Below are 22,432 nucleotides of genomic sequence, written 5' to 3'. Positions count from 1 at the left end.
GGAAGACAGGACAGGAAGACAGGGAATTGAGGAAGAATGCAGCATAACATGAGGAAGGGGAGGAGAAAAAAATAACCCCCTGACTATGCTCCTTTGGGAGTACAGTGTGAGAACAGGAAAAACACCTCAGCAACAAAAGCACATAATCAATACAGCATATTCACAACTTTGCGATAGGTGAGGGGAAAAGGGGGGACGAGGTAATCCAGCGCAGGCAAGCAGCCATCCGTTCCATCAGCCCTACGTCGCTGGTCACAGACCCGCATGTCAGACTGTCAGTACAAAGCAGCGAAGGCGATGGATTGGGGGTGGGGGGGGTGAATGCATATCTGTATATATGTGCGTATGTGTGTGTGTGTGTGTGTGTGTATGTATGTAAGAGTTTTTTTGTTTGTTTGTGTGTGTATTTGTAGGCCTGGAGAGCTGGCATTCAAATCTAGTCTCCTCAGTCTGTCAGATTGTGAAAGCGACACAACAAGTTGCCATGGAGACAGCCTTGATCAGGTCCCAGACAGAGATAGCAATAAGCAGGTGTCTGTGGAAGAGGGGGGAGGAACGCAAGAGCGTCTCGCTGCAGTGCTCTTCCAGGGTAGTTGTTGTCCACAACATTGGCCTTGGCCAAAGCAAGTGCTGGTAGAGGGGAGCTGAAAGAAGATAAGATTGCGATTGTTTGGTCTTGGGGCGAGTAGCCGCATTCCAATTTACCGGTTACTCTCTTTGTCCATTCTGGTCTCCAAATCCATCCAATTTCCTTTGCAAAGCCGCAAACTTCTCCGTGATGGTATCCGTATTGCAGTTAATAGTCTCAGTCTCAGTGCTGACTGCTCTGCTCACTGCTTCAATCATGACGGGCAGCCTTATGAGGCTTTGGACAGCTGTACCCGTTTTCTGAATTTTTCGATAAGCCAGGGCAAAGCCTAATCAGCAGAAGACCTATTATCATGGTTCCGAATAGGTAGATATCTTCAATGTCCTCCACTGAAAGAGCTGCCAGACACACGACCCACCACCTCTCCCATGCGTCCATCGTGTAGCCAGCTGCGAACGTTCTGGCAGGGCAGTCAGGTTTCCCCGAACCCAAGCTTCTCGTCGAGAAGATAGTGTCAATTGAGAGACCAGTTGATCAAATACATGACTTTTCAGTTTGGAGAGCAGTGCAGAGAGAGTCTCTCAAGTATTAGACAATAGATAAGACGAGACAAGAGAGTAAGCAGGGAAGGTAAGGGGAAAGAGAGAAAATGCGTCCGCCTTCGTTGAGAGCCAAACGAGAAGGTGCAACTCTCAGTGTTGACTGTTAGGTTAGATTTAAGGTTAGTAGAATAAGTTGACATATACAGTTGCAAAGTTTCTCATAGTCTGTATGTTCTATGTTTTTGACCCATCAAAATAAAGTGTTAGAAGATATTAAGCAGACAGTCTACTAATACTCTAATGTATGCTAGTTAAGATGTAGGTGCAAAATTACTTGCTGTTAGTAGAATGTTAAAAGTGGACTCAAAATAAAGTGTTCCCAAAATAAGTTCGTCTGGGAAAAATACTGTTATAAACTTTTTCTTTCCTACCAGCCAACTTTCATTCTTCTGGGAAACATAAATAGAGATAAAAAAAAAAAAAAAAAAAAAAAAAAAAAATCCATCACTATTAAGTCCACAAGTGACATGAAATTTTCAAGGAAGTGATGCGTAAGCTTCACAATGCAATTACGTCACAGTTCATAATGTGCTGACATAACCCCTGAACGTTTGAACTTGTGTTTGACAGTTGGATTAAAGTGATAATTTATAACTTCAAAAAGACATTAAAAGTATTATATATAAAAGTAAAAAAATATTTTTTTTCTCACACACACCTTATAATTTCCCTCCAGAAGACATATTAAACTCAACCAGCTCTCCTGCTCTATGATGAGAGCACAAGTACTATGAAAAATATTATTTTTAGTAATTATTACTTTTTTTTTATTCCATTCAATAAAAAAAATCAGGTAAACACATGCTTGAGGACATTACTGAAGTAATCTCTAAATGTATTTTCCATCTTCTTAAGTTGTGAGTTTATTATTGTGATATTTGATTTTGTGTAATAACCAGCACCAAAGCAAACAACATTTTTCAAAGGAAATTGATCGAGCACACTCTGACTGTCAGCAGGATTACAGACTCACAAAAAGATTCATTGCAAATTGGTTCAAACGATTACAAATGCCAACATTAACTGATTCATTCTCCATGTGTTTCTATGATTTATTGTGTATTTGCGTGTGCAGAATGCCTCTCAAACCACTTATAGGCTATAAAGTGTGACCTCTGTGAGAGGAGGCGGGCAAATAACAGATAGAATGTGCTAATTCAATTACGCAAGCTGAATAATTGCCTCGGTCAGTGTTCTGGATTGAGCCTATAGCTCAAACATCCTTGAGATAAATTAAAAGCAGGGATAATAATAAAGCTGGAAGGGGTGGAGTTTACTGTAGAACAAAACAACAAATCTACCATTTCTCATGGAATGAAATACCCTATAGGCAAATTTAGCTTCTTTGCACACATGCTGTGGCTAAGCATGCAACTTTTGTTGCAGAATGCTGGAATACACAGAAGTATTGTGGTCTTCATAAATAGGTGTTGAGTTGGCTGAAGATGGTGCCCTGGAGGCTGAGTTGTCCGTTGGAGCTTTAGCTGAGCGTTCCGTTGTGTTGCTCGGCTAGCGTGATGAATAAGCTGCCGTATTCACCTTCTATTCTCTTCGACTTCAGCGTAACACAATAGAAGGATTTATGAACACGGACAAAAAAAAAACTGCAGAAAGCTTCTGGCTTGAACAACATGCTTTAAAACCTGCAGCTGAAATCTAGGTTATGGACTGAGTCCACCATTTTTAACCGAATACACAATGTTGTAATTTTTGGTCTTTCTCACTCTCTCAGCCTGTCTGTCTACCTGATTAATTTAGGCTGTCTATCTGTTGGACTGAGTCGGATTTGAGTTATTAAAGGCTGCTCCATATTCTCCTTCTCCCAAAAGCATGCAGGGGCAAATATACCCGCTAATTAGAATCACTCTCACACAGGGTTGCGATTTCTCTGGCCACAAACACTGCTAGCCCCTGTTCTGCTCTGGAGTGTGCACGTTTTTAGCATTGTGTGGTGTGCCATTGTGTTTCTGTATATCAAACAGAGAAAAGACACCATTCCCACTTTCAGTTTGGACTGTTTATGTGGGAAGCGGGAAGACGAGCACTTGATGCGTGATGCGTGAGTGTGTTTGTGTTTGTGCATGTGTACATGTGTTTGGCAAAAGATGAAAACAGTGATGAAAATACAAGCAGAGCTGATTGCATGCTCTGGGGATTGTGTTCCAGTTTGATCCTGTGGTGCATGCTAGTGTTGGCTTGACAGGCACACAGCTGCCACCTAGAGGCACTGTTCCAGCATACTTAAGTACTACTTTACCTTATTCTGAAATACATAGCATGTAAACAGGCCACAGTAAACATATTTATGCATGCATAAAATACAGATGACATGAAAACACATTTTCCACAATGTTCAGCATCCCAAAATTGCACTGCACAGACTCTCAATGCAATGCACTCAACTTGACCTTCTATTCCTGTGCTAAATATTAAGCATAAATAATTACAGATTAGATTGTTTTTTTCATCTTGTCCTAATTCCCATTTTTGCCTTGAAAGTGAACATTTAAAAATAACTTACTGCACAAGCTGTTTTTTTTTCTTGCCTACAAATAAAACAAACTTTTGTGAGATTTAGTAAGGAGAAGAGTAAGTAGAAAAAAAGAGATTGTGTTAAAGTGCATAATTTCAACAAACAATAATTATCTATTGTACCGGAACAAAAGAGTTTGATTATGCTTCATTAAGAATGGATTATTAAGGATGAATTAGTCAAGCTTAATTATGGATATGATAGATTTACACATAAATATACACACACACTAAAACCTTGTCATCGAGCAATACATTTTTATACTGAGTTATTTATTAATGAAAGAACAAACTTTTGGCTTAAGAATGATCATTGCTTTAATATTACAAGCCTACAAGGCTGTGTCACTCCCTGTAACTGCCGTGACCCTACACAGAATCGTCTCGCAAGCTCAAGAGCCCATTTGAGGGGTGAAATTGAATTTGCCTCTATGATTAGAAATGTCAGAGTGATGAAACGGCATACAACTGCCGGAGGTTAAACATGGGAGACATCATTAAAGAAACAGACGCCAGTTTATTCTTCATTAATGGAGACAGAAAAAAGAGAGGGAGAAATAAAAAAGAGAGAGAGAGTGAGAGGAGAAGGAGTTCTATGTATGCTTTGCCATGTTTGAGAGGCTGCTGGGCTAATTTGACCTTTGAACATTTACTGCACCTCATTACAACTGCTCACAGCTTATTAACTTGCCTGCTGACTGGATAGATTGACCACACATTCCTCACTGTCATTCTACTATCATTCACTCACCCAAAACCACTTTTACAAAAGAAGGACATTTTCCTAATTCAGCATCCTTTGTTGTTACTGAGAGCAATATTTATATTAGCCAATCACAGCCATTCCTGTAACCCGACCCCCAAAAGATATTACAGTAATTGAGTCCTTTTACCATTACCTTTAACTAGTTCAACAGATCCCTTTTTAACCTTTTACCCATCATATAAATATTGGATGTTATACTGTGGCTTGAATCTGCACAAAAAATCGGAATGTGTTCTAGGAAAAAGAAAACTAAGGCACACAGATAAAAAAAAAAAACTTATATATATATATATATATATAGATATATATATAGATAGATAGATAGATAGATAGATAGATAGATAGATAGATAGATAGATAGATAGATAGATAGATAGATAGATAGATAGACCGATAGATAGATATTTTTATAATATCCTGATAATCACAAATTCTTTTGGCTACAATAATCATTAATTAAAATCTGATACCTCTATTTTAGATGCAGCCAATAATCAGACTTGTTCAAAGCATAGCCCACGCAATTCGATTTTCTTAATGACATACACCAGAAATCAACTTGATATTACAGTCAGCAAAATAAAGTGTAACTGGGTCACTCACGGTCATTGCACTGGGTGCCAGAGTAAGAAGTCATCGAGCAGTCGCAGGTGAAGTTCTCCCACTGCTGGATGCATACACCCATGTTGGCGCACGAATCCTCCTGGCATGTAGTGCTGGGCCCTGACGTGGAGGTGACAGGAATGGCATGAGTCAACAGTAATGGCAGATTTCAGCAGGCACCTCTGTCACAGGCAGCACAGCAAGACTAGCATGCATGCAAAGTCATTAATGGGTCAGCATCGGTAAACAGATTCAGGATAGTGCATTTCTGAATACTGAGCAACACTGTAGTAGAACATTCAGACAAGCAAAAAAAAAAAAATAATATATATATATATATATATAAAACATTTTCTTATTCAGCATGTTGGTCTTGTTTCCCCAGTAATTTTTTAAACAGGTTTTCATTTTTATTTTATTTCAGCATTGCACCATTATGAATAAGGTTGAAATAATACAAAATGTTGTCTAAATTTCTACATTGCAATAATGACATCTGGGTTGCCATGGTGAGAAGATATAAAAATTTAATACAAATCACTTTGTAACCCACCTATGGACACTTGCATGGTCTGTAAAACTTATTGAAATTGCCTGCAGGAAGATGTGTATCTACAACAGGTATGCATCTAAAACAGTATGTGTTCTAATGACTGACAATACAGCACTTGATTTTCTTATGATTGTTGTTTTGCTGAGCAGTCTGGCAGTTTATCAGTTACAGCAGCAATGTTTACTCCAGCCCACTGCTCTCATATTCTAATCTATCTCTTTCTGTCCCCACTACTGATACACAGTCACTGACTTACAGATGCAATTTTGGTTTATTACAATACAAAGTACTGATGATACAGATTAGTACCATGAATCCCTGAAAATCTAACACTGATAGATGCAAGTATGAAGTTAAATCCTCATGTACGATTAGAAAATAAAATAAATAAAAATAAATAAACCAAAATATATTAAATGGAAACAAGTCATAATATCTTACATAAAGTATTGTGTACTGGAAAACAAGAGAAAACTATTGATTAAGAGAAGTTTTCTTTTTATATATATATATATATATATTTTAAGCAGTGTATTCTTTCGAGATACAAAAACAGCCACGCTGAGAAAAAAAAAAATATAATAATAAAAATAAAATAAATAAATATGTGAATACACCATCTATGCACATTTAATTCTTCTGCACATTTAATTCACTTAATAACAGATAATTATTGAATATTTAAGAGGGAATGCAAATAATTGTTTACACTCTATCTGAGATTCATTAAAACTATAATGACGTCAATTCTAGCAGCTCAAAATATAAACAAAAGAAGAAACCAAGAACAAAGAAACCAAACTGACAGACATGCATTCAAAACGAGAGCAAAGCTCTGAGTGCGGATGAAAGTCTCATCTGGCTGAAAGTGCTTTTATTGAGTCAGGAAAGCAATGTAAGAATTCTTTCTTTTCTCTTGCTAGTTTCCGCCTCTAATGAGTCCCCAACTGAACCACTCTTGGATGCTCTCAACACAGTATAAATGAGTAATTGCCAAAACATCCATTAAAATGCTTCAGTAGGGGAGGGAATTGTGGCCAATTGCTGTAGAACAGCGGGACACTAGACAATGTCTCGATTTTGATGTGTCTTCAGTGGAAAGCTTTGAGCTGGAATGTTCTTTATGATGGATATTTATAGGGATTTTATTTAATCTTAGTGTCCCTCAGCTACAGCACATGTCAGCTCTGGACTAAATGAAAAGTTGTGTAAAAAATAAATAAATAAATAAAATAATAATTTATATATATATATATATATATATATATATATATATATATATATATATATATATATATATAATACTGCAACATGCTATAATAGATTTGTTACTGGAGAAACATTCATGTAAAAACTCATTGCAACTTTCAGCCAGGTGTGTGTGGGTGGGTATATGAGGTGAAAAGGTTGAACCCTCTACCTTGCAGGTCGGCTTTGGTGAAACCAACTTTGTTAGCAGGAAATTTCGGGGAGGGATAATAAAACAGTTAGTGGAGGGAATGTCAGTCAAGAGAGAGGAAAATGTGTGTATGTGTGTTTTGTGTGTTTGAAGGATAATGAGAGAGTAACATAGGTAAAAACTTTAGTAAGTCAAGGATAATGATGAGATGACTGCCTCACCCAAATCACACACACACACACACACATACACACACAAACACACACACACACACACACACACACACACACACACACACACACACACACACACACACACACACACACACAATGCTGTTAACATGCCCTCGGTCAAGGCGCCATCTAGTGGTTATAGGGGCTCTCACATCAACAAAACTACAGAGAATACCAAAAATTCCATTGAGGCACAAACATATAACTCAAATACAAGTAAACATAAAAGAAAAATATAAGAGGAAAATAGGTTCAGAGGTTAAATCAGGTTTGAATTTACTGGTTAACAAACAGAGCAGTGTGCCAGGGATTGCTCAACATTTGAATTGAATTGTAGACAATGACACATACCTTCACATCCACGTTCGATCTGCCCACTGCGGAACAGAGCATCATTGATGAGATCAGGCAGGCGGCCGTTGAGATCCATGGAAGCTAAGCAGCCCTGGAAACCCTCACGAGAGACCACAAGCTTTGGCAGATTCTGGTACATGTTCGGTCCTAATCCGGCTACAAACAGATCACCTGCAAAGAGTGAAAGAATTAAACTGTACCATCCTACACTAGCATGTATAGTATACTGTATAGTGATGTTTATGTGCTCAGTATGCAAAATATTCCTATTCACATAAACATACCAATGTTTTTTTTTCTCTTTAATATGAAATGTCAAGCGGACAATCAAAAATGTCTGTACAGCTGACCTTTCAGGTCCAGATTTTTTGCTCCGTTGACCACCTGGCTAACAGACTTGGCGTCAACCTTTAGCGTGTGTGTGTTGCTGGCATCTCGAGTGATCACCACATTGTGCCACTGGTTGTTGTTAAGAGGACTGTCGCTGTTTCCCTTCAGAAGACTCGGTCCGTTTCCCAGGTCAAACACATAGTGAATATACCTGACGAACACACATACACACTGAGCTCAAATGCATCCATGTCCCAAATCCATTCAAGTGCACTTCACTGAATAACACTCAGCCAAAGTACATATTGAAGCAAACTCAGCTGATCAGCTGAGAGGCTCTCTATTAGATGACAATAAGAGTGGACACTCGCTTTAAAGAGGAACAAGGTTTATGTCCTGCTGGAGGGTAGACCACAGGCCAAGTGGATCATTCTGTTTGGATGGACTAGGCTAACCATGCTTCATTTACTTTACTTATCATACAATGCTAAAATCCTATAAGAATATTTGCTAGGGATAGATAAATTGTGTCAACCTTGCACAGTGTCTTACACTGAACAAAATATGAAGAGTGAAATATTTAGCAGGAAATAACAGAGCATGGGGTGCCATCTGGATTTGACTGAATAAATTTGACTAAGATCAGTCTTATTTGATTTTACTGGGTCAGTATAATTTTTCTTCTGCCTGCACAGTCCTGGTTACATCAAAAAAGAAAAAAGAAAAAAAAGAAAGGATAGAAAAGAAAAGTTATTTTCTTTTTTTTTAAGTTATTTAAAAAGCACAAATAGTTAGTACATTTTGATAAAGATTATTAATATTATTATATAAATGTGATTATTTTTCAGCAGAATGTGTGCTGTTGAATTAATATTATATAGTAAGACCAGATACATAAAGTAAAATAAAAATAAATAAATAAATAAGAATTGAAATTCAATTTCAGACTTTCTTTCTTAACATGTTATAAGTTTAGAAGGCCATGGAAACTAAGAGTGATGTTGGTCAAATGTTTTTAAATCTATGTTTTAAATGAGTGCCTGTTTTGGTATCCATCAAGAGTATGATGACTCTCTCATAATACTCAAAAAGACAGTCACTAGGCGCCACCTGCTGGTGTGAATGAATCTGTTTGGTGAACAGATTTAAAATCTTTGTGTAACAAGATGTAATTAATGTTCACAGCAAGACTCACTGAATGGATCAGGCTGCAAATCAAAATAAAATCTTTTTGGTGAAGATATTCAACAATCAAATTCCCCACAATTAGCTGTTCAAGGTATTCTGAGGTGTGTAGTAGTTTGGCAATCTTGAAAATGAACATACATTTAGCCACTTTACAGTAAACAAGTCTCGGCCTGAATGTAGTTGACTTCCAACACTCCAGAATAGACTTCCAACCTTTCCAATTACCTCAATAAAATGGTTATATGGTAAAAACAGATTCTCTGGCAATTTTGCTGTACTTCCACTCACCCTTTGACAAGCTCCACGGCAATAAAATCATTCCCATCTCCACTGTTGAAAAGAATGAATCCATCACCCGAGGTAGTTTTGAACTGAAAGAAAAGATGCATGGTGCTGTAAGCCTGGAGTGTAGCAAGACCCAGATAGCTTCCTTTGGTCTTGAAGGTAACTGGATCGGCCACAATGGAGCGCATGCCGAAACGAGCATTGAGCTCGCAGAATTCGATGTCCCCGTTCTTGCACATGTCAATATAGAGGAGCCCGTTGAATTTCAGGCCTTGCAGGTGACCAATGAAGTTGGATGGAGCCATGGAGGCAAAGCGCCGTTCTGTCAGGATTCCGGTCTCGATGTTACTGAACTCCAGACGAGTGTGGTCACCATTCATCTGACCTATGAAAGAGGAGTAGGAGGTCTTGGTAAAATGATTATTAAGTGTTGGATTTATGCATTACATGGGGGCAGACACTGAAAAACTGTTCTGAAAATATTATACTGCATTCGTACCTTCAGCTACATCATCATCCACCATGAGTTTGAGGTTTTTACCACGCCGCATCACTTTGACTGAGTGCCAGTCATTGTCATTCACTTTCTGGCCAGCATACAATGTCTCTGGTCCTTTACCTGAGAATGATGTGTGTCAGTTAGTGTTTGCACACATTAGCACTGCAAATCAAATTTCTGTCATCTCAATATTTTAATAAATCATAGCATGTGTATTTAAATGTTTAAACTTCTGTCATTCGTGTTTACATATTTTACTTGCGGTACATCAATAGTTCCAAGGAAAAATAACATTTGCTATTACCCAGAAAAGTTCAAGACATGAAACAAAACTAAGGTTTGGCTGAGCTATGTGTTGAATACTGTAGTTTATCCATAGAAATGGCAAGTATACTAGAATGCTAGTAATCTGTTCCAAACATAGCAGTGGACATTTATGGTGCTCTGTAATACAAATACATAGTCTGCACTAACAAGTACTGGTTGAGAGCACTGAATGTTCTGCTGATTTACTGGTGCCATTAACATAAGCAGCTCAAATATATTGAGTATTTAAACGTCAAATTATTGCACAAGGCAAAGTGCCTCTCTAAAAGCATTGTAAAATTAAAATGGTTAATCAGCCCTACATTAGCACTTTCTTTTCAGCCATTTGGCTGTTACCTGAAGAACAATCTTCATAAACAAAAACCTTTAATCGACTCTAAAAGCTACAGAGATCTAAATGACCTGACCTGTGTGTTTATACAAATCTAGACAAGCAAGAGATTTTAGAGTTTTCAGTTTAAAATGATGTATTAGATCAAATTAGGACAGCCAATTACTTTAATATTATTGAAAGTCTCTTTTGGATTTGATTATAAATTTGCCTTCTTCCTCATTATTTACAAAGAATGTTTTCCCACCTTCATTTATTCATAAGATTGGCAGCCAGAACTGGTGTGTGTGTGCCTGGTATTCACTACGTTATGGGGACCAATTCCCACAAGGATAGTAATACCAGTACATTTTGACCATGTGGGGAGATTTTTTTTAAACTTATACATCATACAGAATGAAGTATGTTATTGCAAATCTAAGAATTCAGAAAGTTTCCTATGAGGGGTAAGTTTAGGTGTAGAGTTGGGGTAGGAGTAGGACGATAGAAAATACAGTTTGTACAGTTTAAAAACACAACATGTGTGTGTGTGTGTGTGTGTGTGTGTGTGTGTGTGTGTGTGTGTGTGTGTGTGTGTGTGTGTGTTTGCTTTTATTTTAATCAACAAATCAATCACAAAAAAAGTAGGCATCTCTGTTAAGATATATAATAAATAATTTACAAAATGTTGGTCACACTTAGGTGCAATTCTCAATATTAGCAAACCATTAACTACTTTTGCTCCCTTTAACGTTTGCCTCAATAAACTCCTAATCTGCTGCTTATTAATAGTAAGATAGTTGTTAAGTGTAAGTATTGGGTAAGATTAGGGATGTAGAATATGGTTATGCTGATTGTGTGATTTATAAGTACTAATAAACAGCCAACATGTTAATAATAGGCATGGTAATAACTTATTACAATAACTTATTACTAATAAGTAACTGTTCAATAGTGAGTATTGATCCCAGTACTAAAGTGCTATATATATATATATATATATATATATATATATATATATATATATAAACCATGTAAAATGGAATGTAGGGTTAAATATCTTTCATTACTATTTAGTTAACAACATAGTCTTTTATATGCACAGGCTCAAAGTCTTGTGTTGTGGTCAGGTAAGATGATTCTAAATTGTAATGTAATTTTTTTCTTAACACTTCCATGTGTACTATCAATTCAGTGGCTATTACAATGATTTCTCAGAGTCAGCTTTCAGGGTGTAAAATCAGGGTGTAATTTCCAGATGACTTCTGCTACTGCACATCAGACAGCACGGTCATGTGGTGCTATTTATGCTTATCAGTATCAGTCACTGTTGTCTGTAATTACTGGATGATTGTTGTTGTTGTTTGTTTTTTGTGTGTGTTTTAAATCAATTCACAGAGATTACTAGGATGAGCACACAAGTGCCCTCCTGAGGAAAACAACTGTGTTTCACACAGAAAACTGATATCAAACTGTTACTTAAGTGGACTGCAATGATAGCCACTAGGGATGCAACAATACAGTTAGCCCACGGTTCAATACATACCTCGGTTTTTAACCACGGTTTTTGGTTCAGTTCTGATGGCTTGACACATAAACGTTGTTTTTTTGTTTTTTTTATTCTATGCTTAGGCAATAGGAACAGTAAGAGGTTAAGAAGAAAAAAATAAAAACGATTTATTGCAATACTCCTTTATTTTACTTAAAAGCAGAGAAGCCCACTAGTTCCTAGTGTATTGTATAATATAAAATATATATTTTTTTCTTTTAAAATTAACACTGACATCTCACAGCTACTGGTAGCCCATGTACAAACTGGGGAACACATAAATTCCTAAATTTTGAAAATAAACATACATGAAGTTAGTAAACATAAACTGACCATTTCAAATAAACATACAGGTACTTAGGTAAACATTAATAAAATCTTAATTAAACTTAACAGTACTCCTGTCACAGTGTCTGGGTTGTGTTCCCTGGGTTTCCACTAGGTGTCCTCAGTTCCCACAGTGTTTATCATTTATCACTTCCTGTCTCCTTATTTGGTCACCTTCCTCCTTGTCTAGTTAATTGATTGTTCCCCACCTGTCTCCTGTTTCCCCATTATCCTTTTGTGTATTTATACCTGGTCTGTCTGAGTCTTAGTCACGGAGTCCTTGTTTTAATGTAATGTTAATTCATGTCCGTCAGTTCTTGCCCTTGCCTTGCCTTGCCTTGCCTTGCCTTGCCTTGCCTTGTCTTGTCTTCTTGTTTGGTTTATGTTTGGATGGATGTTTTTGGTTTCGACTCATGCCTGGACTGTTTACCCTTTGGATTTGCCCTTTAATAAAGTCACATACCTGCACTTGGTTCTCTCTCCTGTGTTCTCTGTAACACCGATCGTGACAGAAGGACTCCGTCACACTGAGATCCAGCGGTATGTTTTTTTCCCGTTCCCCAGCCAAGATGGCGGAGCGGAGAGCTAAGTATCTCCGGCTGATCGCCCTCCGCCAAGAGGGCAATGAGGTGGGTGCCCTGGCACAGGTGTTCTGGTCCCTGGCCGAGGGTATGGGATACAACGATGCGGCGCTGAAGGATTATTTCAACAGCGGGCTGGATGATCCAGTTTCTCAGGAGGAGATGGGGCATTTAGAGACACTGGAATTCTGGGAATTCGTGTACTTCTTGCAGCATAGGCTTCTGTGGGATGCCCCAGCCACTCCTGTCTCTTCCGCCAAGATGGCCGCTAACCCAGCGCCAATGCCCAAGTCAGTCACTGATCCAGATTCATGGCCCAAGATGGCCGCCAGCCCAGCGCCACAGCACAAGATGGCCGCCAGCCCAGCGCCACAGCACAAGATGGCCACCAGCCCAGCGCCACAGCACAAGATGGCCGCCAGCCCAGCACCACAGCACAAGATGGCCGACTCAACGCCTGAGTCTCCAGACAAGGTGCCACCGACTCGCCATCATAGAGGGCGGAGGAGGAGACAGGCGTCTACCGTTCCTCAAAGCCCGGAGAATGTTGCCGAGCGGACCGCTGCCGTCCAGGAGGACATTCCCGAGGCGGTGGCCGAGGCGGTGCCCGATGCCGATGCTGTTCCGGAGGCCGAGGCGGTTCTCGATGCCGATGCTGTTCCGGAGGCCGAGGCGGTGCCCGATGCCGAGGCGGTGCCCAATGCCGTTCCGGAGGCCAATGCCGTCCAGGAGGACATTCCCGAGGCGGTGCCCGAGACTGTTCCGGAGGCCGAGGAGGTGCCCGAGACTGTTCCGGAGGCCGAGGCGGTGCCCGATGCCGTTCCGGAGGCCGAGGCGGTGCCCGATGCCGTTCCGGAGGCCGAGGCGGTGCCCGATGCCGTTCCGGAGGCCGAGGCGGTGCCCGATGCCGTTCCGGAGGCCGAGGCGGTGCCCGATGCCGTTCCGGAGGCCGAGGCGGTGCCCGATGCCGTGCCCGATGCCGAGGCGGTGCCCGATGCCGTTCCGGAGACCGAGGCGGTGCCCGATGCCGTTCCAGAGGCGGTGCCCGATGCCGAGGCGGTGCCCGATGCCGTTCTGGAGGCCGAGGCGGTGCCCGATGCAGTTCCGGAGGCCGAGGCGGTGCCCGATGCCGAGGCGTCTCAAGTCTCCACAGGCAGTCCAGAGTCGAGTCAGGTGCCAGTGACCTCTCCAGAGTCAGGGCCAGTCACCGCTGGTCCTCCGGAGTCAGGGCCAGTCACCGATGACCTTCCAGAGTCAGGGCCAGTCACCGATGACCTTCCAGAGTCAGGGCCAGTCACCGATGACCTTCCAGAGTCAGGGCCAGCCACCAATGACCTTCCAGAGTCAAGTCAAGTCACTGGGTGGTCTGCTGCTCCGCCCTGTTGGACTCCGGCATCAACCACAGGGGCGTGGTGGTCATCTGCTCCACCCTGGAGGACTCTGGCCTTGACCACAAGGGTGTGGTGGTCTTCTGCTCCGCCCTGGGGGGCTTCCACTCTGACCACATGGACGTGGTGGTCTTCTGCTCCGCCCTGGGGGGCTTCCGCTCTGACCACACGGATGTGGTGGTCTTCTGCTCCGCCCTGGGGGGCTTCCGTTCTGACCACATGGACGTGGTGGTCTTCCATTCCGCCCTGGGGGGCGTTTGCCCTGACCACACGGACGGGGTGGTCTTCTGCTCCGCCCTGGGGGGCTTCCGCTCCGACCACACGGACATGGTGGTCTTCGGCTCCGCCCTGGGGGGCTTCATGTTGTTTTTTCCTTTTGTTTTTGTGTTAATGTCTGTCTCCTCCCTCCTGGTCTTTCTGTGTTGTGTTACTTTCTGGTGCCTGTTCCCCATGTTTTTCTTTTCTGGCCCTCCGTCCCTCCCCCTGAGCCTCCACCTGTCCGCCTCCCTCCTGGTCTCTGTTTTGTGTCTGTCTTGGAGCGTCTGGGAGCCGCTCCGTAGAAGGGGGGTACTGTCACAGTGTCTGGGTTGTGTTCCCTGGGTTTCCACTAGGTGTCCTCAGTTCCCACAGTGTTTATCATTTATCACTTCCTGTCTCCTTATTTGGTCACCTTCCTCCTTGTCTAGTTAATTGATTGTTCCCCACCTGTCTCCTGTTTCCCCATTATCCTTTTGTGTATTTATACCTGGTCTGTCTGAGTCTTAGTCACGGAGTCCTTGTTTTAATGTAATGTTAATTCATGTCCGTCAGTTCTTGCCCTTGCCTTGTCTTCTTGTTTGGTTTATGTTTGGATGGATGTTTTTGGTTTCGACTCATGCCTGGACTGTTTAACCTTTGGATTTGCCCTTTAATAAAGTCACATACCTGCACTTGGTTCTCTCTCCTGTGTTCTCTGTAACACCGATCGTGACAACTCCAGTACAGTATTCTTCATTCAGAATGTAAAGTGCAATTTCACTTAGGTCAGCTATCTATTCTTGTATTTTGAGGTTCTTCTGTATAAAGATAAGCCTGTCAACATTCTCTGCAACAAGGAGCGTTTTGCAATGTGCAACAGAGTTTTTTTTTGAAGGACTTTATTACCTGCTCTGCTATTCTGCCTTTAGACAGGTGATATTGCTGGGTGATGGCGCCACAGCTGTGCAGTCATGTTGGAAGTGTTTCTGTTTGAGTAGGCTACACGTGTAAAACAATGCTTGCAAACAGTCTTATTTTTTTTTTTTTTTTTTCGTTTTTTCTTCCTCTGCATTATACTCAACGGCAAAACCGAAATGTCTCCACACCACGGATTTGAAAGACGCCGGTGTTCTGACGGAACACCATACTGATCGGAATGGGATACCTTCGGTTAATGCGCATGCGCAGCAGTGAAATAGGCTTCCTCGTACTGTAGCCTCACTTCTCCGCTGCTCGACATGTTAAAGTGTTGAATGATGTTCAGCGCCCCCTAACGTTAAAGCATAGTCATTGAATATTTACTCACAGGGGAGGAGTTTCCTCATCTCAGCTCGTTGAGTCACAGGCACATACAAACAGTCAATTCGGAGAGAAATAAAACGCAAATAAATCATAAAACCAAAAATTTCACAAGCGCGTATTGAACAGTGGATGTAGTACCAAACGGTTCAATATTATATTGAGAATTGTGGCATCCCTAATAGCCACCTAATTTTTTCATCTTCATTTTCTCTATGGATGTATCTCTGGTTTAGAATAATGTTCAGACCTGCAATCTGGACAAAGGGTGATGTCTTTGATGCAATTCAAATATAAAATATGTTTGATATATTCTCATTTTCTCTTTATATAACACTTATATAGCGATATATCTAATCTTAATTTGATTATCAAATCAAAGACTGTGATTTACTGTGTTTAATAAGTACTGTCAATAGCTGCTTCTCTCAAACTCCATGTCTGTTATGTGAAGTGTGTATATTGTGCATTGGGGATATATATATATATATATATATCTATAGCATTTATATATATATATATATATATATATATATATATATATATATATATATATATATATATATATATATATCTATAGCATTTATATATATATAGCATTTTTGTGTTTAGAAGTTTATATAATTTCACCAACATCCCACCAGCATGCAAAAAAAAAAAAAAACCTTTGAAAGTGAGGAATTCTAAACATTGATATTAGTATTAGATTTGTCTTATTTTAAATTCATTATTGAGCCTACAATTATAACATGTTCTTTGAAGTAATTTTTTTTTTTACAGAAATATTTTTTATTTTATTTTACAGTATAATTATAATTTACATCATTAATACATTTTAATTTTCATAATTATTTAATAATAATAATAATAATAATAATAATAACTGTATATGTACAGCCATATAAATCAATAATTTTAAAGGAGTAGTCACCCCCCCCCCCCCCAATTTTTTTTACAACAATAAAAAACAATATATATATATATATATATATTAATTGTCATTTACTCACCCTCATGTTGATCCAAATCTATATAATTTTCTTTATTATATTGAACAAAAAATAAAATATTTTGAAGAACTGTGATGAACCAGTTTTTGGTCCCCTTTGACTTTCATAGTAGGGAAGGAAATACAATAGAAGTCAATGGGGACCATCAACTTAATTAACAGCATTCTAGAAATTATCTTCTATGTTCAACATAAGAAAGAAACTTTTACTGGTTTGGAACAACATGAGGGTGAGTAAATGATGACACATTTTTGAGTGAACTATCTCATTAAAATAAAAACAAGGAAAATAAAAGACTTATTACATAATATTACAATTTTTACATTTGTATTTGTCATGTCACCATTAAGCAACATTAGAGAACAATGAACCATTTTGATAAACTAATGATTTTTTATTATTTATTTTTTTTTTGTTTAGTTTTTTGTTAGTTTGAGAGCCCCTTATATAAACTATTGAAAATTGTAATTAAACATGAGTAGAATGAGGCCAGCTGTTTAACTAGTAGTATAGGTTAACAACACTGTTTAATAAATATGCTAAAACTTTGACCATCTGTGGGATTAAGCTAATATCTGTTTCATCTCAAAATAATACAAAAATGAATCAATAAATCCAACAGGGCAAGAAAAAAGTATGTAGAACAAACTGAGTAAAAACTTACTGGTGTTACAGTTTATCCTGCCACAGTCTAGATGGGGAAGAACAAGTGACAGATGAAATTGTGTCCTTCAAGGATACAGCTGCAGACATCCAACAACAGAAACACCACCTTCTGGGGATGAGCACATGGAGCAGCAGCCATTTTGGATAATTTCCAACAGCCATTCAATTATTCTGGCCGCTATGTCTGATATAACTTGTTTCGCAAATTATTATTTTCATTATTATTGAAACAACATACAGCAACATGACTATGTTTCCTAAGGCTAATTACACAGCAATTGTGGCTATATATTATTATTATTATTTTCTAAATTATTGTGATTATTATTATTTTTAGGATGTAGATTTAAATTTTAGTATGTAATTGTAACAATCCATATAAAAATGGCTGCCTGCTCTAAGCCGAAAGGATTCATCAACCTTCTCTCTCTCTCTTTTTTTTTTTTTTTGGTTAATAATCATCCAAATTATTGGTTACCCTGCCAACTGTTGAATTTCACAGTGAACTGCAGATTGTTATGACAACTGGAACTGTCATTAAGGTTGGAATCCATGAGGCCATTTTTATCATGTGCCATCAACCGCAACAGAAAAGTGGGAGCAAACAGCCTCGGTCCAAAAAGCACCAGCACCACATAAACTTGTAGCATGTACTTCATAAAAAAAAAATTAAAAAAAAAAATCATTCATATCAATCAGTGATTGATTACAGATATGTTATGTTTTTATTTAATGCTAAGTCCATTAATATAAAATGACAAATTTAACTGCAATTAATATAAACATTTAGCTAATTTAAATTATTGAATTTACTAAAATCACAATAATTTTGATGTTGCAGAATATTTAAGATGTTGATCATCTGGCCCTTTCTTGTGACATGGTGTGTATACGTTTGGATGGTAGTAAAAATGACTGTGTGTGTTTTGTGGGGGATGCTTTGGCCACCAGTTGCAGGTGTGCTGGATGCTCTGGTCTCGGGCTGTTTGCTTAAAGGGCCGCAGGCTAAAGGCCATTGAAGGGGTGAGTACCATCTTTGAACAAGGCATGATAAATGCCGTTAAGAGCGAGGGATGGGAATGGGTACATATTTTCCTGATAACGTGAAAAAAAAAATGTTACAGAATATGCAAAAACTGATTGGTAAACCCATCTTACCATAAGAACAGAGCATAAACAGATACAGAAATATTATCACAAAGAGTCAGTCCTGTTCATAGCATAGCATTTTGGGCTGGGTGATATATTTAATAAAAAAAAAATAATGATCATCATAATTATTATAATATATATATATATATATATATATATATATATATATATATATACACTTTCTTTTTGTGCCAGTATGCCAGTTTGCATCAACTCTTTGTTTTATGACTGAGATATTATAATACGGTATCTTCCCTTATATAGACCTTAATAGCAAAAATGCTGATCGAGCTAATTGTTTCTTGTTTTAATTTGTTTGTTTTGCAACTGGTGAAGTCACATTAAATGCAACTCGATTATTATTTACAAGATATACAGACAGACAGACAGATAGATAAACTAGATACTAGATAGATACTATTTAACTATATTACCCAGCCCTAACATAAATGCTGTTTTCATTTAACAATATTTAAAAAATTAAAATTACTATTTTCAAATATGTTGTAAATCAATGAGCATGTATTAGAATGACTGGTGCAGATGTGTTGCTTCGATCATGAGGTCAGAGGTTATGTGAGACAACGATGAGAGCATTTGTCTTTCCACATCACCTTCAGACAAAGCAAGAGAACAAAAAAAACAGGAGCAATCCATGCAGATCAACAAAACAACAACAATTTAGTTTAGTGTTAGAGAGATGATAACATCCAGTTACTTGCAAACATAAGAAATAACGAGGACGACCGAGGAAGAGAGATAGGGACAGAGAGAAATAAGTCAGTAAACAATACCTAAATTGACGGTCAGTTTGACACGGCCGCTGTCCAGCTCTAGTCGTAGTGTGTCTGCGGACTCACGTGATGTGGCAGCCATCAATAGGCCAAAGGCACGCTGGGACATAAACCGCAGAGACACATCCTCTGCCTCTGTATGTATTACAATTGGCATCACCACCTTCATATACATGCTGCCATCGTAGCTTAGGACAGATGCCTCTGTGGAGAAAACAGACAAACAAAATGCATCAAAAATATTAAACCCAGACCTTGAAAAGAGTACTTTCACTGAACCTGTTCACACTAAGTCAATTCAACTGTGATTTAAACAAAGCAACTTGTTTCTATGAAGCCCTTCACACTGAGTTCAAAATATTGATATACAAAAACTCCAATGATTTGTTTTTCAAGGCAACTGGATTTGAATACTTTTGATAAGAAAACAGGCTTATGAATGTGTTTCATGTCATTTAGTAACATCGGGAATTGTGTTTGATGGCTATGATGCATTTTAAGAACAAGCAACACACATATTACAAAATATACATATTTAGTAAGACCAGACTACAGAGTACGGACAGAATACAGTTTACAGATCACAAGTGGGTGGAGAATTGTCATGAAAAATGAAATTAGGACATTAAATAATAATAATGAAAAAGACTCAAACTTATGACCCTTTTAAAATAAATTATTAAAGTGCTGAATAAATCATTTTTGATGAATAAAACAGACCACGTTTAAAAAAAAATCCTCTCACATATGTATAAATTCTTTTAATGTGACATAAGTAAAACAATAATTCTTATTCTTACACCTTGTGTCATTTAAATCCCTTCAAACATATAAACCCCTTAATCGCCTACGTCACTGTGACGTCACCGCTCTAGCTGGAGGCAAAACATAAGGCAGAACTCATAGCAGGTGCGCTAAAAGTTTGAGGTTTTGACTTTAAAATGTCTTCTTGTTGTGTTTTTGGCTGCCAGAATAGAAGGAACAGCACTTTTGTTTCAAAACTAAAGTTTTACCGGGTCCCGGCAGACATTCCTTCACAGAAATCAAGAAGACAATTGTGGTTGAATGCAATACGGCGTACAGACTGGACGGAGATGATCATAAATAATGCTCATGTTTGCAGTGCACAGTTCATATCAGGTTAAATAATCTATGCATATGAACTGGTGCGTTGGTTTTATTAGTAAATCAGCAAGTTTCTGTTTTATAGGTGAAAAGTCGCCAACCTTCAGAGCACTATACTTTAAATGTTAAATTCTTTGAATGGTCTCTTAAAATAATACACATTGCTAATCATAGTTGCCATAGTTAGCCCTGCGATAGGTTACATTAGAAAATAAGCCTTGACAAAATTCTCCAAACCACCCAAAAGTAATTCATATGGCCGTATGGCGTATGGGTCAGGTAGCCTGCTTCCATCCGCGAGAGTTAATTTACATAAATAGCTGTAACCGTCCCGCAGAGTCAGTAGCTTTACATATTCGGACAGTTCTGAACCTTCTTCTGCATCCATGTTTAATAAATCCCTCCTAAAACGTGCTAGCTTACGCTTGTCAACATTGTGTCCAAGCCTCTTTTTGCCTCCAGCTAAGCCCCCCCCACCCGGAGAAGTTGCAATGTTTACAAACTTTTAAGGGGTCTATACTCCTAAACACATGCACAGAGCAGAGTCCTCAAATCTTCGTCTACTAGTGCTGTAGTGGAATAAATGTCTGCATAGTTTTAAATGCCCTTCTTAATTCTTCTTATAACACCTATACAGATATCTTAATGCAACACTGTCACCTGTAATCGTTTTCTAAATTATTTATTTAGTTAGTTAGTGCCATCTGCTCCACCTACAGTATCACAGCAAGTTCATCATCTGACCACAGAGGTGCTCCTGTCACACACAAGGAACATTTCTAACAAAGTCTTTCATTTTCAGCCCCATAGCAGACCAAAACACTACAGCACAGAGCTGAGACAGGATTCTGGGAAAATGGATTAAAAAAGGCAACCAGCCGTGAAATACCTGCCTCGAGTTTTATTGGTGAAGAAAGAAGGATGTGCCTTTGGCTAAAAGAGGAGATGACTGCCATTGTGTAATGATGGAGGAGTCTGCATTTAACGCATGAATCACTGTGTGGAAAATAATGTGCATTACACGCATGTACAGCTGTCATGTAATATGCGATAGGACACCTTAAACATCATCAGTCAGGCTGGCGAAGCAACAAGGACAGGAATATGACATCATCAATATTAAAACATTGTTACCTTAGGCTAAAAGTGTTCATTATTTTGTAGCTATGAGATTCGTTAGTAATGAAAATGGTTGTCTTTTTTATTTGATCTCCAAAATGACAGTTAAAGAACAACCAGTATCCTTTACATATGGTGATATTGACTCTGTTCATGTTGAAGCACTCTGAGAACAACAGGGTTGTGTTCAAGCAACTCTATTAGCATGCATTAATTCACAAATATAATGATCAATTCATCACATATTAGAAAACTAGCATCCCCGCTGATGCTGTTACACACCTGCTGAGTGTCGAGGGAGCTCTAAAGCATTAATAAAGAGCATATTAACCCCCTGTCTTGAACTGCTAGATCTCTCATTCTGATTTTAAACAGCCTTTCTCAAAGCAAACTGAGCAGACACTATTTCCAGGATGCTATGTTTTTCACACCATATTGAAGTGTGTGCGACTGGTGTACATGTGCTACTCAAACATGCACACACAAATATTGCACAGCACAGCTGGATGTGTTTTGAGGAGATAACAACAGCTCCAAAGCTCATTTTGAATGGTAATGAGGAGATGCACGTTTTCAGGGGCTTGCTGGTAAAATGGAAGTCAGCAGCATTTTACA

The 22,432-nt window shown here is 38.9% G+C and overlaps 1 protein-coding gene across 18 annotated transcripts in view; it reads right to left on the bottom strand.

The window, feature by feature from the left end:
• Positions 1 to 22,432, bottom strand: part of nrxn3b (neurexin 3b) — a 366,662-nt gene that overhangs the window by 181,469 nt on the left and 162,761 nt on the right. For 11 of the 18 annotated variants that reach the window (XR_009424222.1, XR_009424223.1, XM_059513243.1 and 8 more), the window contains 8 exons: positions 19,574 to 19,777; positions 17,626 to 17,652; positions 9,934 to 10,053; positions 9,438 to 9,819; positions 7,982 to 8,172; positions 7,629 to 7,802; positions 7,066 to 7,092; positions 5,093 to 5,212 (listed from right to left, as the gene is read on the bottom strand). Coding sequence is in view for 15 of the 18 variants with exons in the window: in XM_059513243.1 (XP_059369226.1) it covers positions 5,093 to 5,212; positions 7,066 to 7,092; positions 7,629 to 7,802; positions 7,982 to 8,172; positions 9,438 to 9,819; positions 9,934 to 10,053; positions 17,626 to 17,652; positions 19,574 to 19,777 (1,245 nt within the window). In the remaining 3 variants the exon portion in view is untranslated. The remainder of the gene's footprint in view (positions 1 to 5,092; positions 5,213 to 7,065; positions 7,093 to 7,628; positions 7,803 to 7,981; positions 8,173 to 9,437; positions 9,820 to 9,933; positions 10,054 to 17,625; positions 17,653 to 19,573; positions 19,778 to 22,432) is intronic. The other 7 variants (XR_009424224.1, XM_059513246.1, XM_059513247.1 and 4 more) reach the window with 1 other exon arrangement.

This window comes from Carassius carassius, chromosome 27 (assembly GCF_963082965.1).
Source record: "Carassius carassius chromosome 27, fCarCar2.1, whole genome shotgun sequence".
Classification (NCBI taxonomy): Eukaryota; Metazoa; Chordata; class Actinopteri; order Cypriniformes; family Cyprinidae; genus Carassius; species Carassius carassius.
This window is presented reverse-complemented; position numbering and strand designations above follow the sequence as displayed.